Below are 17,738 nucleotides of genomic sequence, written 5' to 3' on the forward strand. Positions count from 1 at the left end.
ATATATATATATATATATATATATATATATATATATATATATATATATATATATATATATATATATATATATATATATATATATATATATTATATATATATATATATATATATATATATATATATATATATATGTACATGTATATATATATATATGTACATGTATATATATATGTCGTGCCGAATAGGCAGAACTTGCCATCTTGGCTTAAATAGCAACGCTCATCTTGCCATATAGGACAAGTGAAAATTTGTGTATGCAATAATTTCGCCAAAATCATTCTGAACCTAACGAAAAAAATATATTTGATTGTGTTTGTTTATTACTAAATTATTGTAAACGTATTTAAAATATATTTAGTTGGGTTAGTCTAAAATAAATTGCTCTTGTTATAATAAGGTTAGGTAAGTTTTCTAAGATTCTTTTGGTGCAAAATTAAAAAAATTTATATTAACATTAATGAAAAAAATATATCTTATCTTTAAACGTATAAGAGAAAATTTCAGAAAGGACTTAATTTTAAATGAGTTCTTGCTAATTGACCAGTTTTACATATTCGGCACGACATATATATATATATATATACATATATACATATATATATATATACATATGTATATATATATATATATATATATATATATATATATATATATATATATATATATATATATATATATATATATATATCAAGCCTAATATTTAATCGACAGGTGCACGTGACAAAACAGTAACTAACGCAGCAGATTTTGACACTAATGTCTCTCCTTCTGAGTCAGGTCTCCCACCGCCAACGATTCTGGAACGTATGAGTGTCAGATCAACACCAAGCCAACCATCACTCAACTCATCAATCTCAGCGTCCTTGGTAAGTGAGTGAGTGAGAGGGAGAGAGAGAGAGAGAGAGAGAGAGAGAGAGAGAGAGAGAGAGAGAGAGAGAGAGAGAGAGAGAGAGAGAGAGAGAGAGAGAGAGAGAGAGAGAGAGAGAGACAGACAGACAGACAGACAGACAGACAGACAGACAGACAGAGACAGCTTCCATAAGAGACCGTCCACCACGAGAACATCAAAACACAGACATCCCCCCACAAAAATATATTGAACATCTCTCGACCCTGACAATGAGGGGTAGAGATTAAAACTGAGCAACAAGTGTGACTCAACCATGGAGATTGCTTCCTCAAACCCATTAAACTTGCGATATTAACAAGAGCATGCAATTTGCCGTATTAAAAAATTCCCTCTCCTTGGTAACTTGTTCAACCGTGGGAATCTCTTTTTTTTTGGAAGTTGTTAATTATAACATGAGTTAACATAAGTTGTCTATGTAAAGTGACTATTTAACTTTGCCTGGATGAGCTCCTGTGTAATTAACTATTTGGAATTGCCTATTTTAGTTCCATGTATGTGTGTGAATATTTATTTGGTATATTCTTTTTGAGCTCCTTGTGTATGATTTTCCTATTTGTAATTAAATTTTGGAGCTCTTCAGGGGTAATTAGCATTTACTAATTGCCTATTTGAGCCCCTTGCGTCTCATTGCCTTTTAATATCTACCTATTTGAGCTTGCGTATAATTTCCTATTTTTTAATGCCTATCAGAGATTCTTGTGCCCAATTACCTATTTGATTTTATGGGGTTGAGCCACAGCTTCTGGTTCCTCGCTCTGTCAACCCACTGACGTGAAATAGCTTCGCCGTGTTAACTTTCCGTCTCAGTATGGAGTGGTAGGCACAGTAGGCTGGTAACCCTATTCTCTGCCCTAGTATCGTAGTCATTCCACTTATTCAGGTGAGCATGTAGGCCTCTCGTTTGTTCTAATTTCATAATTATTCCACTTGTGTAGATATATAGGCCTCCTGTTTGTCCTAATATTCTATTCATGTCGTTATTTAGGCCTATTGCCTACTCGAATATCCCATTCATTCCACTTATTCAAGTGATTATATAGGCCTATTATCTGCCTTAGCATCTTTATCATTCGATTTATCCAGGTCAGAATGTAGGCCCCCTTTTTTTGACCAAATATCATAATCATTACACGCATTTATTTCAGTATGTAGGCCTATTGTATGCTCTAATATTTCCTTCATTCCACTTATTCAGGTCAGTATGTAGGTCTATTTTCTCACTGCTATAATGTCCAAATCATTCTACTTTTTGCTATGACTGTGTTGAAAAAGTGTTGTTATAGGCTAGTGAAGGAAGGCAAGTGGACGAGTGAGTTTAGTGGATGGAGGATCGAGCCTTCAACATTCTTGGACGGAGGATCGAGCCTCCAACACTCCTAGACGGAGGATCGAACCTCCAACACTCTTGGACGGAGGATCAAGTATCCAACACTCCTGGATGGAGGATCGAGCCTTCACACGATTTTAGTGCGACTCGTCTGAGTGCGTATTTTCCATGTCTCTCTCTCTCTCTCTCTCTCTCTCTCTCTACTTTTTTCCATTTTCCTTATAGTCGCCACTTTAACCCTCCCTCCTTTCATTCTCCTTTGCTCATCCTGCTCTTCTCCCTCTTATCCCTCCTCTTTCACTCTCCCTCACTTCCCCTCATCTTTCATTCCCCCACGCTTCCCCCTTTTCCTCCTCCACTTCTTCCTCCTTCCCCAGTCCTCCTTTTCATTCTACTGCTGCCCCATTCCTCCACCTGCTCCTCTTCTACCTCCTCCTCTCCCTCTTCTTCATCCTCCTCCTTTTTCCCCTCCCTCTTCTTCCTCTACTCATCCTCTTCTCCCCCTCCTCCTCTCCCTTCTCTCCCTCCTCCTCCTCTTCCTCCTCCTCCTACACTCCTTCCTTCCTTCCGCTACATATCCCACTCAGCCTCGCAATATTTACACTATCAGAATAAACGTTTGTAAATTTCACTCTAGGCTGTCAACAATAAATTAGTTCCCGGGGAAGTGTAAATTGTGTTACGCAGCCGATATTCTCCCTTGTAAACTGCGCTCGGCACGAATACCTTCGTAAACTGGGTTTGTGATTAACTCTGAAGGAGTAAACTGTATTTAGTGATTAGGCGTGCAGCTGTGTGTTGTATTTTCTGGTTGTTGTATTTTTCAAGCTGTTGTATTTTTTTCTGGTTGTGTGTTGTTTATTCTAACTGTTATTATCTTGTTGTGTGTTGCATTTTCTGGCTGTTGTATTTTTCTGGCTGTTGTGTTTTTCTGGATGGTGTATTTTACTGGTTGTGTGTTGTATTTTCTAACTGTGCTATTTTCTGGTTTTGTGTTGTATTTCTGGCTGTTGTATTTTGTCTGGTTGTGTACTGAATTTTTTTATTGTTGTATTTTGTTGTGTGTTGAATTTTGTGACTCTTGTATTTTCTGGTTGTGTGTTGTATTTTTTTCTGATTATGTGTTGAATTTTCTGGCCTTTGTATTTTCTGCTTGTGTTGTATTTTGCTGAATGTTATGATTGTATTTTTTTCCGATTGTGTGTGTATTGCATTTTCTGACTGTATATTTGTGTATCATATTCTCCAATCTTGTATTTATATGTCGAATTTTCTGAGTATTTGAATGTTGTATTTTCTGACTGTATGTGTGTGTGTGTGTGTGTGTGTGTGTGTGTGTGTGTGTGTGTGTGTGTGTGTGTGTGTGTGTGTGTGTGTGTGTGTGTGTGTGTGTGTGTGTGTGTGTGTGTGTGTGTGTGTGTGTGTGTGTGTGTGTGTGTGTGTGTGTGTGTGTGTGTGTGTATGTGTGTGCGTGTGTGTGTGTGTGTGTGTGTGTGTGTGTGTGTGTGTGTGTGTGTGTGTGTGTGTGTGTGTGTGTGTGTGTGTGTGAGTGTGTGTGTGTGTGTTTTATATTATTTGTATTTTTACACTGTCTTTTCAAATTTTTTTTTTTACAATTCCTCACTGATTGTTTATCTGCTGTATTTTGCCAGTATATGATTGTATGTTGTATTTTGCGACTGTTTTTGCTGTATTTTTTGCGTAATTGTGAAAATTGTATTTGTGGGATTTTAGATCGAATTTGTGATGATATGTGGTTAAAAGGGGTCGAGTCTCAGCTCCTGGCCCCCGCATGATGTGATATGGGGTTTGCCAGGGGTCGAATCCTAGCTCCTGGTCCCGTACGAGGTGTAGTTCTTGTTTTAATCATCTCTGTAAATTGACCTGAAACAGCTGATACAAAAATGATGTGTGGAACAGGAGAATTAGAAGGAAAGGGATGAGGAAAAGGAGGGGAAGAGAAAATGGTGAAGAGAGGGAGAAAAGGGAGAGAGGGAGGAGAGCACATTAGAAGGAGAGGAGTGATGGAGGAAAGTTAGAAAGGAAAGGGATGAGAGAGAGGGAGGAAGGGAGTGACAGACGGAGGGAGTGAGAGAAGGAGTGAGAGAAAGAGGGAGTGAGTGAGGTAGGAGAAGAGAGAGGAGGAGGAAAGGTAAGAGAGATGCAAAAGAAGGGGATGAGGGAACGGATGAGATGGAGGTGAAGAGAGGGGAGGGAGGAAGGGAGGAAGTGGAGGAGGGGGGGGGAGAGAGAGAGAGAGGGAGGGAGGGAGGGAGGGGAAGAGAGATAATTTGTTTGGTAAGGAGAGGCTGGAAAAATGAGACCGAATGGACATGACAGGAACAAATTGAAAATAATATGAAGAGCGAAGACTTGAGACACATGATAATGGAGAGAGAGAGAAAGAGAGAGAGAGAGAGAGAGAGAGAGAGAGAGAGAGAGAAAGAGAGAGAGAGAAAGAGAGAGAGAGAGAGAGAGAGAGAGAGAGAGAGTGGAGGAGCGAGAGAGAGAGAGAGAGAGAGAGAGAGAGAGAGAGAGAGAGAGAGAGAGAGAGAGAGAGAGAGAGAGAGAGAGAGAGAGAGAGAGAGAGAGAGAGAGAGAGAGAGAGAGAGAGAGAGAGAGAGAGAGAGAGAGAGAGAGAGAGAGAATCCAAAGTCAGCTGTGTGGTAGCACTGGACATTGCTGGCGCTTTCGACCGGGTGTGGCACCAGGGCCTCTTAGCAAAACTTCAAGCACTGGGAATTGCAGGCTCTACGCTATGTCTCCTCAGTGATTACCTTCATGGTAGATCTCTAAGTGTAGTCCTCAATGGAACGGAATCAGCAAGGCATCCTATTGGGGCAAGCGTTCCACACGGAAGTGTGCTGGGTCCACTGTTATGGAATGTCTACTTCAACGACCTTCTTCATCTCATCCCAGAATCACATGCATATGCAGACGACTGTACACTGACATTCACTTATCCAAGAGAAGAAATGCCAGCTGCGCTAAGCTACATCAATCACCAGCTGAGAGCTATATCAGCTTGGGGAAATAGATGGCAAGTAACATTTGCACCTGAGAAAACGCAAATGATGATCGTCTCTAGGCACCATGATGGTAATGCTGGTGCAGTAATAAGGATGAATGGGACGATGTTGGCACCTGGAGAAGAAGTTGATATCCTTGGGGTGAAATTTGACTCCAAACTAACCATGAAGAACCATGTTGTAAATCTTGCAAACAAGGCAGCCAGGAAGCTTACAGCACTTCGCCGTATCTCGCATCTGCTTGACAGTAGGGGTTGCAAGATCCTGTACGAGGCACAAGTACGCTCACACCTTGAGTATGCTCCACTTTCTTGGTTTGCCTGCCCCCCTCTCATCTGCGACTGCTTGACAGGGTAGAGAACAGAGCAAGACGTCTCATCTCTCGCCTGGACCCATCCTGGATAGATCTGTCATTTCAGCAGAGCCTTCAACATAGGAGGGATGTGGGTGGCCTTACTGTTATGTACAAGGCCAATATTGTCAAAATACCACACTTGGATCCACTTCGAGGACAGCGTGAAACAAGCTTTTATGCCACAAGACGGGCAGAAAGCAGCAACTTCACTCTGGCTGTACCCTTCTCCAGAACATCACTCCATCTGAGATCATACATACCCAGGATGACTCGAGTATGGAACACATTTGTACAGCATAATGATGTCAACGAGATAACGTCAGTTGATCAAATGAAAATGCTGGCCCACAGATGGCTCCAACTTCATCCTGTTCCCTACTTGTATGTCTCATAACAATAAAAATGCTTTCAAATGAGCTGATGTAGGTAACAGCTCTTAGCTTGCCAATAAAGTTAGGAATCCTTAACCTGTAAATAGCTGTCAATAAAGCTAGGGATCCTTAACCTTGTCAAACCCTGTGTAAAAAAAAAAAAAAAAAAAAAATAAAGAAAGAGAAAGAGAGAGAGAGAGAGAGAGAGAGAGAGAGTGAGAGAGAGTCAGAAAGAGAGAGAGAGAGTCAGAGAGAGAGACTTAGCAAGTCATAAAACAAGGAAGGAAAAAAATCGCTTTACAAGGGCAAAAAATCACGTTTTGTTTGACAAAATATTACGTCTAATGTTTGACAAAACACAAAACACAAACCTCCCTAACATTCTTTGAGACAACATCACATTACAGAAATAATACAGCATACATCTCCCCCCACCCCCCACCCCCCAAAAAAATACTGTATCGAAATACTAAAAATTCTGTATTACATATAATTTCATTCAACAACGACAACAATAAATCGAAACGAATTACATAAATAAGCAAACAAATCGGTAGCTAGTTAAAATCAGCCAATCAGCCAGTTAAAGCCAGTCAGTCAGCCATTTAAAACCAGCCAGTCCGCCAATTATGGCCAGTCAGTCAGTCATTTAAAACCAGCCAGTCTGCCAGTTAAAGCCAGTCAGTCAGCCATTTAAAGACAGCCAGTCAGCAGTTAAAAACCAGTCAATAAACCATTTAACGACACAGACACCTAAGAAGCCAATAACAAGCCAGTTAACCAGTCATACACCTGGGAAGCCAGTCAATAAACCGGTTACCCACTCAGCCACAGCAGCAGTTAGGTGTAGGTCCGACAGATGGGTCAGGCAGGTCCCAGGTGGCTTTTCGTTGAGGCCAAATTGACGATTATGCACTTAGGCAAAGCCAGCTGGTGGAGGGTAGCAACGTTTCTCTGTTTACAGTGGGTACTCACCTCCACCTGAGTACCCACTGAGTACTAATCATTCTTTCTCTATGCATCTATCATCCCCTCTTCATTGCCTCCTTCTTTCCCCTCTCCCCTTTCCTTTTCTCTCTTCTTTATTGTTTTCTTCTTATTCCTTTCCGTGTGATGTCTTTTTTTTGTATTTTCTTCTGTTTCTTTCTCTTTCTCTCTCTCTCTCTCTCTCTCTCTCTCTCTCTCTCTCTCTCTCTCTCTCTCTCTCTCTCTCTCTCTCTCTCTCTCTCTCTCTCTCTCTCTCTCTCTCTCTCTCTCAATAAACGAAATAAATATGTTAAAATATTAGAACTTTTTTAATTTAAGATAATAAATTTTTATCATTGAAGTAATAATTGCGACAGATGTTAAAAACGAAATAATAATAATAATAATAATAATAATAATAATAATAATAATAATAATAATAATAATAATAATAATAATAATAATAATAATAATAATAATAATAATAATAATAATAATAATAATAATAATAAAGTAATAAAAATATAATAATAATATATTAATATTTCTTAAGGTATCCAAGAAAGAGGAAATATATATATGTATATGTTCTAAACAATAGCCTCGACTATAAATTTAATATTCTTGCATTTTCCTTTAAATTCCCAGCACGTTTCTTCCCATTTATTAAATTTTACGATAAATATTCTCATGGTAATGGGGAGGAGGCGAGGAAATACGAGACTACGGTAACTCACGGTACAGAATATATATATATATATATATATATATATATATATATATATATATATATATATATATATATATATATATATATATATATATATATATATATATATATATATATATATATACATACATACATATATATATATATATATATATATATATATATATATATATATATATATATATATATATATATATATATATATATATATATATATATATATATATATATCACGAAAAACCCACATTCAAGGAGTCAAGACTTCTGTTTGAGAGGCATGCCATTACTTCATCATATGGTGTTCAACAAGGTGGGGGGAGGATCCTCTCTTCCCCCATTGCTCTTAGCGGTTAGGTCTGTTGAGGAAATCGGTATCAGACTGAGCAGTGAACTAAACATCTGGTTCCTGGATGACGGCGCACGGGCGGACGCAAAGCAGTCTATATTAGCAGATCTTGATATGATAACACGGAAACCAGTCAGGGGTCTCGTCCTCATTCAACACAAATGTGAAATCATCTCAGCTAGCCAGCAAGGCATCGATACACTGAGATCCATAGTATCAGGTGTGTCAGCCAATGCTCCACTGGTAGCATCCTCCTTGGAGCACCTCTAGGAACTAATGCTAATGATGTTTTGAGGACAAGAAAGATTAGGGAGCCTGGACCTCGCACTTTCTCACTAAGTACTTGATCTTCCAGGGAGTTACATATTTCCTAAGATACAACCCCCATCATATGACAATCCAAAAGTAAATGAAAAAGACAGTTTCAAGGAGTCGAGTTTCACATGGTTTTTTTCAGCGCTAGGTTAGGTTAGGCAAGGTTGTCAGGAAACAGGACAAGTTTTGCCTGACCCACAGCTGGAACTTTTGGTCATCTGACCGAGGCCTTCAGCTGGCTTACCGGTTCACCCTTTTAAAAATTATGCTTATGGTTACAATAAATGACTTTCTGTAGATGAGTGTCAGTGTGGATCAAGCTACATTCTCACTCAGACTGGAAGGAGTTCATTTATCAGGTTATCTCAGCCAGTACTTCGGACTTCGTGCGTGGCGTCCAACAAATTTGTACTAGTCATTCTCCCTGACCACCTCAATCCCAGTGCTGGTGTTCACAACCCAAGTACTCATTAATGGAGCTAGGCTCTGGCATACTTTAACAAACACCTCATCCAGATCAGTTTTTACCAACAACTACAAGCACTCTCGTTAGTATAGCCCAGTAGTGAACATAGCTTCAACAATGCTGGAGAATTCGTGTCAGGCAGGACATATCTTGCCTCCTGTCAACGGAAGCTCCATGTTGGGGATTTTCTGCTGGCTGTCCCTAATTAATCCCTAGGTACATGCCTCGGCCCACAGACCATTTGTACTGGTATGGCTCTTGGCCTTGCCGCGTCCTCACCGAGCACAGGTGTATCTGCGGCAGTGCATCGACAGAACGACTAGGGTACCATGGTTTTGTTTGCTGCAGATCTGAGGCAAAAAATTGCAAGGCAAGACGAGGTTAACATGAAAAAAAGTCATGAAACAACAGATGCCCAGCAATAAGAGATCCGCTCCAACTATGTAGATCCGATAACAACCAAAAGCTTAAAGATGGAATAACCTCGCAAGCCTGGACAGATGACAAACAGGTGCAGTGGAATTACACGAGTGCTTCCCCACTGGCTGACAGCTGCCCCCATTACAGCAGGGATGGGGGAAGACGAGCACTTGCCGGCTTCAAGAGACTGAAGAGTGTAGAAAATACAATAAAATGGACCGTCATTACATGCTCCCATAGGTTCATAAACCCTCGGTTCATGGGGAAGGAACGTATTGAAATTTCTGGGAGAGAGAGAGAGAGAGAGAGAGAGAGAGAGAGAGAGAGAGAGAGAGAGAGAGAGAGAGAGAGAGAGAGAGAGAGAGAGAGAGAGTAGCTTATCATTTATTTCTCATCACCCTCATAATTTCCTCATCATGGGCTTCCAGGTGTTCTTATCATTGACTTTATCATTATCTTCTCACAGCAAGGTGGGGAGGGGCGGCATGGGAGAGGGGGGTGATTGCTTGGGTTAAGGGGAGATGATAGGGGAAAGGAAGAAGTGGCGGCAGGGAGGTTAAATGGCGTGGGGGAGAAAGAGTAAGGAAGGGGAGATAAAGAAACGAGGTAGAGGACGCGTAGGTAAGGGACGGAGTGAGAGAGAGAGAGAGAGAGAGAGAGAGAGAGAGAGAGAGAGAGAGAGAGAGAGAGAGAGAGAGAGAGAAGAGAAGAGAAAACAGAGACAGAGACAGAAAGTAAAAGAAAGAGAGGGGAAGCGAGGAGGAATAGAATATGAGTGAGAAAGAGGACGATAAAGGAGGAAGGAGAGAAAAAGAATGAAAGATAAAAGTGAAAAAGGGGGATGAAGAGAATGGAGAAGAGAAGAGAGGAAAAAAAGAAGAGAGAAACATCAGTTTCTGAAGCCAGATTAATGTTGCACTCAGCAAGCATCATGGTTTCCCTTCATAGTGCCATTATGGTGCAATAATAGACTATGGTGCCATAATAGAGACTAAGGTGCCACAATAGAGAATATGGTGCCACAATAGAGAATATGCTGCCATAAAAGAGAATATGGTGCTAACTTAGTGCCGTTATGGTGTCATAGTGATATTATGGTGCCATCATAGTGACATTATAGTGCCACATTGGTTTAGTGGCGCGCCATCACGTCAAACGTCATGCTACAATAAATGATGTACATAGTCTGTGGTGTAGCCCAGCAACCACATCGGTGTTCAGGTGTTCACCGTTTACAGTGCCCAGGCTTCCACCGTTTACAGTGCCCAGGCTTCCACCGTTTACAGTGCCCAGGTTTCCATCCTTTACAGTACTCAGGCTTCCACCGTTTACAGTGCCCAGGCTTCCACCGTTTACAGTGCCCAGGCTTCCACCGTTTACAGTGCTCAGGCTTCCACCGTTTACAGTGCTCAGGCTTCCACCGTTTACAGTGCTCAGGCTTCCACCGTTTACAGTGCTCAGGTTTTCACCGTTTACAGTGCTCAGGCTTCCACCGTTTACAGTGCTCAGGCTTCCACCGTTTACAGTGCTCAGGCTTCCACCGTTTACAGTGCTCAGGCTTCCACCGTTTACAGTGCTCAGGCTTCCACCGTTTACAGTGCTCAGGCTTCCACCGTTTACAGTGCTCAGGCTTCCACCGTTTACAGTGCTCAGGCTTCCACCGTTTACAGTGCTCAGGCTTCCACCGTTTACAGTGCTCAGGCTTCCACCGTTTACAGTGCTCAGGCTTCCACCGTTTACAGTGCTCAGGCTTCCACCGTTTAATGTACTCATGTGTCTGCCATTTACAGTGTTCATGTGCCTGCCGTTTACAATGTTCAGGTGTTTGTGACTTCGTAAATGGTCCAATTCAGACCGAAACGTCGTCGTCAGCTCCTCTCTTCTATGAGCGGGTTATCTGTGTATTGTTCCAGTCACGGTATTATGCCTTGTTATGTTATCACCTTGCCTTCTAGATTTAATGAATATTAGTGAATTTCCTGGGAAGCTGAATATGTATTCATTAGCTTTCTACTTTATGAGGAAATTGATTGCAATCTCAGTGCCGATTTTACCGGCAGAGTTTCTCGATTTCTTGAAAACAAGTGAGGTGAGTTAGGTGTATCGGGTGCGTTTCCAGGCGTGTAAGTTAAGTCCTTTCTTTATTGGTAAACTTTATTGCACCGCCACTGGCGAATAAAAGTCCTATTGCAGGTTTGAACTCTCTCGTTTTTACTCCTTTAAAAAATGTTCTTTATTTGTTTTTATTGTTTTGAGAGATTACTTGTATCCAGGGAACGTTTGTTACCCTTTGTAATTGTTTTGCATTTTCTCTGTAGGTTATAAGAACATAAGAAGGAACACTGCAGCAGATTTACTGGCCAATGCGAGGCAGGTCCAGTTCTACCACCGGCTGAAGCCAATGCCTTAACCTAGTCAGGACCTAGTAGCCCAAGGTAGTCAGGTCCAACTCACACCCACCCACACCCCCTCATGATTAAGACACATATGCAACAGTTGGGTATCTTTATTGTTGCAACGTTTCGCCTACACAGTAGGTTTCTTCAGTCACATAGCGAGAGCAGGTGTAGTAGTGAAATGAAGATGATGTAATCAGTTCCAGACTGAATTCTTCTCCAGGCTAAGGGACTGACCGCCTCAAATACTATTTCTCCATATCACTACTACACTTGCTACCTCTGTATTTGACTGAAGAAAGCTACTGCGTAGGCGAAACGTTTCAACAATAAAGATACCCCACTGTTGCATGTCTCTCTTGTAGGTATTTGTAAGTAGATAGACCTCAGTTTCATGCTCATTCAAAATTTATTTCAATGGTTTATACTCATTCTCTCACTGTTATGAATTTGCTGATGTTTCCCCTAAAATTATTCGCTTCTCTCTGTTCCTCTGTATTTTGAACTTAACATATCTTTCTTTTCCACATTTTGAGCTGTGGAAGAGGAAATGTGCGTTGCAGTTCACTATTTTTTTTTAAAAAGTGAAACGTTTCGCAATGAGTGGCTCCATCAGTCCTGATTAGGACCGATGAAACCCCTCAGGGCGAAACATTGCAAGTGGTCCTTTTCAGACGGGGGTTCGTACTTCGCTATGCAATTTACAGACACAACTCATCTGCACCACTCACGTCTAACATCACGAAATCGTAATAAGATAATTGCCAACGAATCACGGAACGGTTGGTGCTTGAACCTGGATCCAGGAAAATGGTCACAGAAAAAAGTCACAGGAGAAAACCTTACAGAAAAAAGGTCACAGAAAATAAGGTCACAGAAAAGATCACAAAAAAGCCATAGAAAAAAAGTCACAGGAAAAAGGTTACAGAGAAAAGGTCACAGAAAATAGGTCACAGAGAAAATCACAGAAAAAAAGTCATAGAAAATAAGTCACAGAAAAAAAAGTAGGACAAAAGTCAAACTGACCTTACCAAAATAAAATGTGGCTTTTTTTTCCCCAGTGACTTATTTTCATAGCCAAAATTGTGACTTATTTTCCGTGACCTTTTTTTTTTCCCCGGACACCGTTGAACCCACGTCAGGCGAGACCTGCAACTCACAGTCCGGTACGTGTACCAGGCCGAGTAGTTAGCGCACTGGCCTGCAGGTTTTCAGAATCCCCTGCCCTGGTTCAACTCCCACCCGGTCCGTGACACGTCCATCAATTAAGCCCCTGCTAACCCCCTTTCTCTTAAAGATCTGCAAGGGAATTGATGACGTAGTAGTCTGTTGATATGTTGACCACGACGTTAAAAATTACATTCACTTTAAAGTATACAATATTATGATCAGCTTTGGTGAGTGATTCGCACATCTTCACATGAATTAATAAAGTTGATTTTCATACTGAGGACAAAGCCGGTTATTGTGACATGTTGGATAAGTAATACTGTCGTATTATTAGACCAAAGGGATACAATACATACGTACATGTGTCTCAGTTTTCTTTTCTGATATCCAGTTGCGTTGCTTAAATTGACATTAGAATCATTAGGTGTCCCGTAGCTCGATTGGCAGCGCACTCAACTCTCACACTGAGGTCCGTGTTTCGATCCCCTGCACGTGTGGAAGCATTAGGACGTGTTTCCTTAAGACACCTGCTGTCCTTGTTCACTTAGCAGTAAAATAGGCACAGGTTAGTTGACTGGTGTTGGTCGCATCCTGGGAACAAAAATTGACCTAAGTCTTCCCGAAATGCTCTGCATAACAATTGGCTTTTTATATAGTAATAATAGTGAAGTCTTCACATAATGGTATCATTATTTTCAACTATTAATTTCATCATACAAGGCTATACAATGTTCTTTAGTTTCAAATTTAGTTTTATCATCATTTTGGTGATTTCAACATACAATGAGAAATATAACTGTCTATCTGTCCTGATTGAGTTTAGTTTCTTGTATGTACAGGGCAACGACACCCTGTTTTTTTTTTTTAATTTTCCGTCCTTAATGTATGTATTGTACCCATAAACGGCCAGATCACTTAGGTGGTAACTGGTTTAGTTCTGCCAAACTTCACTCAGAGATACAGCATCACTACATCTGAGATTGTTTATTCTTAGGATGACTCAAGTCTCTAACATGTTTCTGCAGCATAACTACAGCAGTGAAATAAAGTCAGTTGATAAAATGAAATTTCTGGTCCATAGATGGCTCCAACTTCATTCTGTTCCCTATTTGTATGTCTCATAATAATAAAAAAGATTTAAAGTAAGATGATGTAATTAGCAGCTCTTAGCTTGTAAATAAAATTAGGAGCTCAAAACCTAACCTTGTTAAATCGTCTGTAAAGGGAGAGGAAGAGAGAGAGAGAGTGAGAGAAAGAGAGAGAGAGAGAGAGAGACAGAGAGAAAGCGATGCTAAGGATATGAAGAAAGTTTTAAGAGATGAGGCTGAGGAAGTTTCAAACAATCTTGTTGGGCAATCTCTGTGAATACATTACTGGTGTAACCTTGCAGGGATCTTCGGGAGATATCTTTGAAGATGCTGCAGAAGTCATTTTGTAAAATCTCTTTTTTTTTTTTGGAGTGGGAGGACGAAGGAGGGAGGAGATCTCTGCTCCCATTACAAAAGTAATTTTGTGAAAGCCTCCGCATGGTATCTCAGAATGTGTTAGAGAACTCATTCGACCCCTCCCTAAAATAAATAAATAGATAAATAAATAAATATATGTATATATATGTATATATATATATATATATATATATATATATATATATATATATATATATATATATATATATATATATATATATATATATATATATATATATATATATATATATATATATATATATATATATGTCGTGCCTAATAGGTAAAACTGGCCAATTAGCAAGAACTCATTTAAAATTAAGTCCTTTCTAAAATTTTCTATTATACGTTTAAAGATATATTTTTTTCATTAATGTTGCTGTAAAAATTTATAATTTTGCACCAAAAGGAACTTAGAAAACTTACCTAACCTTATTATAACAAGAGCAATTTATTTTAGCCTAACCCAACTAAATATATTTTAGATTTGTTTACAATAATTTAATACTAAACAAATACAGTGAAACATATTTTTTTCGTTAGGTTCAGAATGATTTTTGCGAAATTATTGCATACACAAATTTTCACTTGTCCTATATGGCAAGATGAGCGTTGCTATTTAAGCCAAGATCGCAAGTTCTGCCTATTCGGCACGAAATATATATATATATATATATATATATATATATATATATATATATATATATATATATATATATATATATATATATATATATATATATATATATATATATTCCAAAAGCTCTGCATCCATTAAAAAAGTAATTTTTGAAGAAGGCTTCCAACGCAGAGGATTTCTGAATATATTGCAAGTCGTTCGTGATATCTTGGTTATTTTTTGGCCCTCACTTGGAAAGTGCACTGGATTGGAGCCTTCCCCCGCTCCCATCCCCCCTGTGAATATCTCTGCCTGTAAGATGATTTAGGTTCGCAACCTTGGGCATATATATTTTCTGGCATGTTAGGTGGATTAATTTGGAAGTTCTGTGGATATTTTTGCCTGTATGGTAGACCGGGTTGCAATCCTTGTAGGTATTTTTGTATGTGAGGTGAACTGGATTCCAATGCTTGTGGATCTTCCTGCATGTTAGGTGGTCTGGATTCCATTCCTTGTAAATCTTCCTCCTTATTAGGTGGTATGGGTTCCACTCCTTGTGGATCTTCCTGCATGTTAGATGGTATGGGTTCCAATCCTTGCAAATCTTCCTCCATATTAGGTGGTCTAAATTCCAATCCTTGCAAATCTTCCTCCATGTTAGGTGGTCTGGGTTCCAATCCTTGTAAATCTTCTTGCATGTTAGACGGTCTGAGTTCCAATCCTTGTGAATCTCCCTGCATGTTAGTTGGTCGGGTTTCCAATCCTTGTAAATCTTCCTCCATGTTAGGTGGTCTGGATTCCAATCCTTGTAGATCTCCCTGCATGTTAGGTGGTCTGGACTCCAATCCACGTGGGTATCCTTGCATGCAAACTACATTTGGTACAAATCCTTGCGGATCTTCCTCCTCAAATCACTAATCCGTCTGAGTACAGCTTGGTCCATTACGGAGAAGTTTTCCTGCCAATAGAAAGCCTTAACTAACAGCAAACTAATTAGGCTGGAAAATTATATTCCTACACTAATTGCATAAAAAAGAGACCTTGTCGACATGTTTCAGGGGGTAAATTTACGTGAGTCAGGTTAATGTGTTCTGCAGCTGAAGAAGTGGTTTGTGTGTGTGTGTGTGTGTACTCACCTAACTGTGGTTGCAGGAGGCGAGTCATAGCTCCTGGCCCCGGTGTGTGTGTGTACTCACCTGTGGTTGCAGGGGGCGAGTGATAATTCCTGGCCTCGGTGTGTGTATGTGTGTGTGTGAGTGTGTGTGTGTGTGTGTGTGTGTGTGTGTGTGTGTGTGTGTGTGTGTGTGTGTACTCCCCTAACTGTGGTTGCAGGAGGCGAGTCATAGCTCCTGGCCCCGGTGTGTGTGTGTACTCACCTGTGGTTGCAGGGGGCGAGTGATAACTCCTGGCCTCGGTGTGTGTATGTGAGTGTGTGTGTGTGTGTGTGTGTGTGTGTGTGTGTGTGTGTGTGTGTGTGTACTCCCCTAACTGTGGTTGCAGGGGGCGAGTCATAGCTCCTGGCCCCGGTGTGTGTGTACTCACCTGTGGTTGCAGGGGGCGAGTGATAACTCCTGGCCCCTGTGTATGAGTACTCACCTAACTGTGGTTGCAGAAAGCGAGTTATAGCTCCTGGTCCCGGTGTGTGTGCACTCACCTGTGGTTGCAGAGGGCGAGTGATAACTCCTGGCCCCTGTGTGTGTGTACTCACCTGTGGTTGCAGGGGGTGAGTCATAGCTCCTGGCCCAGGTGTGTGTACTCACGTAACTGTGGTTCCAGGGGGCGAGTGATAGCTCCTGACCCCGGTGTGTGTGTGTGTGTGTGTGTGTGTGTGTGTACTCACCTAACTGTGGTTGCAGGGGTCGATTCATAGCTCCTGGCCCCAGTGTGTGTGTGTGTGTGTGTGTGTGTGTGTGCATGTCCGTGTGTGTGTACTCACCTAATTGTGGTTGCAGGGGTCGAGTCATAGCTCCGGCCCCCTCCTTTTCACTTGTCACCACTAGGTCACTCTCTCCCTGCTCCATGAGCTTTATCATACCTCTTCTTAAAGTCATGCATATATCCTGCCTCCACTACTTCGCTCTCCAGACTATTCCACTTCTTGACAACTCTATGACTGAAGAAGTACTTCCTAACACCCCTGTGACTCAGCTGAATCTTTAAGTTTTAACCCTTTGTTGCTGTGTCTCGTCTCTGGAACAACCCGTCTCTGTCCACCTTGTCGATTCCCCTCCATATTTTATATATCGTCCAATGTCATTAGGTCGATTTTTCTTAACCTCTTCTCGTAGGACATATCCTTTAGCTCCGGGACTAGTCTAGTTATAAACCTTTGCACGTTCTCTAATTTCCTAACGTGTTTGGTCATGTGTGGGTTCCAAACGTGTGTGTGTGCGTGTGTATGTATATATATATATATATATATATATATATATATATATATATATATATATATATATATATATATATATATATATATATATATATATATATATATATATATATATATATACTTCCTTTATACACAACACACCGTCTTCTAATGTGTTCCTTATTCTTGGCATAATATTCACATAGTGTTCTTATTTGATAGTGTCTGACACTGCCGCCTCCAGCCTACTCCTCGCTGCACCAACAGTCGATGACATTAATCACAACATCACAGAAGACTCGACACCTCTGTACTCGGATATATTTTTTTTTATTCATCGTCACAATTTTTTCCACAGATATTTTTTTTTCTCTCATCTGTTCATTTCCTCATCCTTCACCGGCGCAGCTTCCGACATATTCATCCTCCTTATGTGTTTTAAACGCATTTTATTCCTCCATAGTTCTTCCTTCTAAAGTGAT

The 17,738-nt window shown here is 40.4% G+C and overlaps 1 protein-coding gene across 1 annotated transcript in view; it reads left to right on the forward strand.

The window, feature by feature from the left end:
- LOC128696079 (zwei Ig domain protein zig-8-like) overlaps positions 1-17,738 on the forward strand; it is a 262,329-nt gene that overhangs the window by 218,986 nt on the left and 25,605 nt on the right. Inside the window, exon 5 of the mRNA XM_053787127.2 lies at positions 780-868. Within this exon, the coding sequence (XP_053643102.1) occupies positions 780-868 (89 nt within the window). The remainder of the gene's footprint in view (positions 1-779; positions 869-17,738) is intronic.

Source organism: Cherax quadricarinatus, chromosome 48 (assembly GCF_038502225.1).
Source record: "Cherax quadricarinatus isolate ZL_2023a chromosome 48, ASM3850222v1, whole genome shotgun sequence".
Classification (NCBI taxonomy): domain Eukaryota; kingdom Metazoa; phylum Arthropoda; class Malacostraca; order Decapoda; family Parastacidae; genus Cherax; species Cherax quadricarinatus.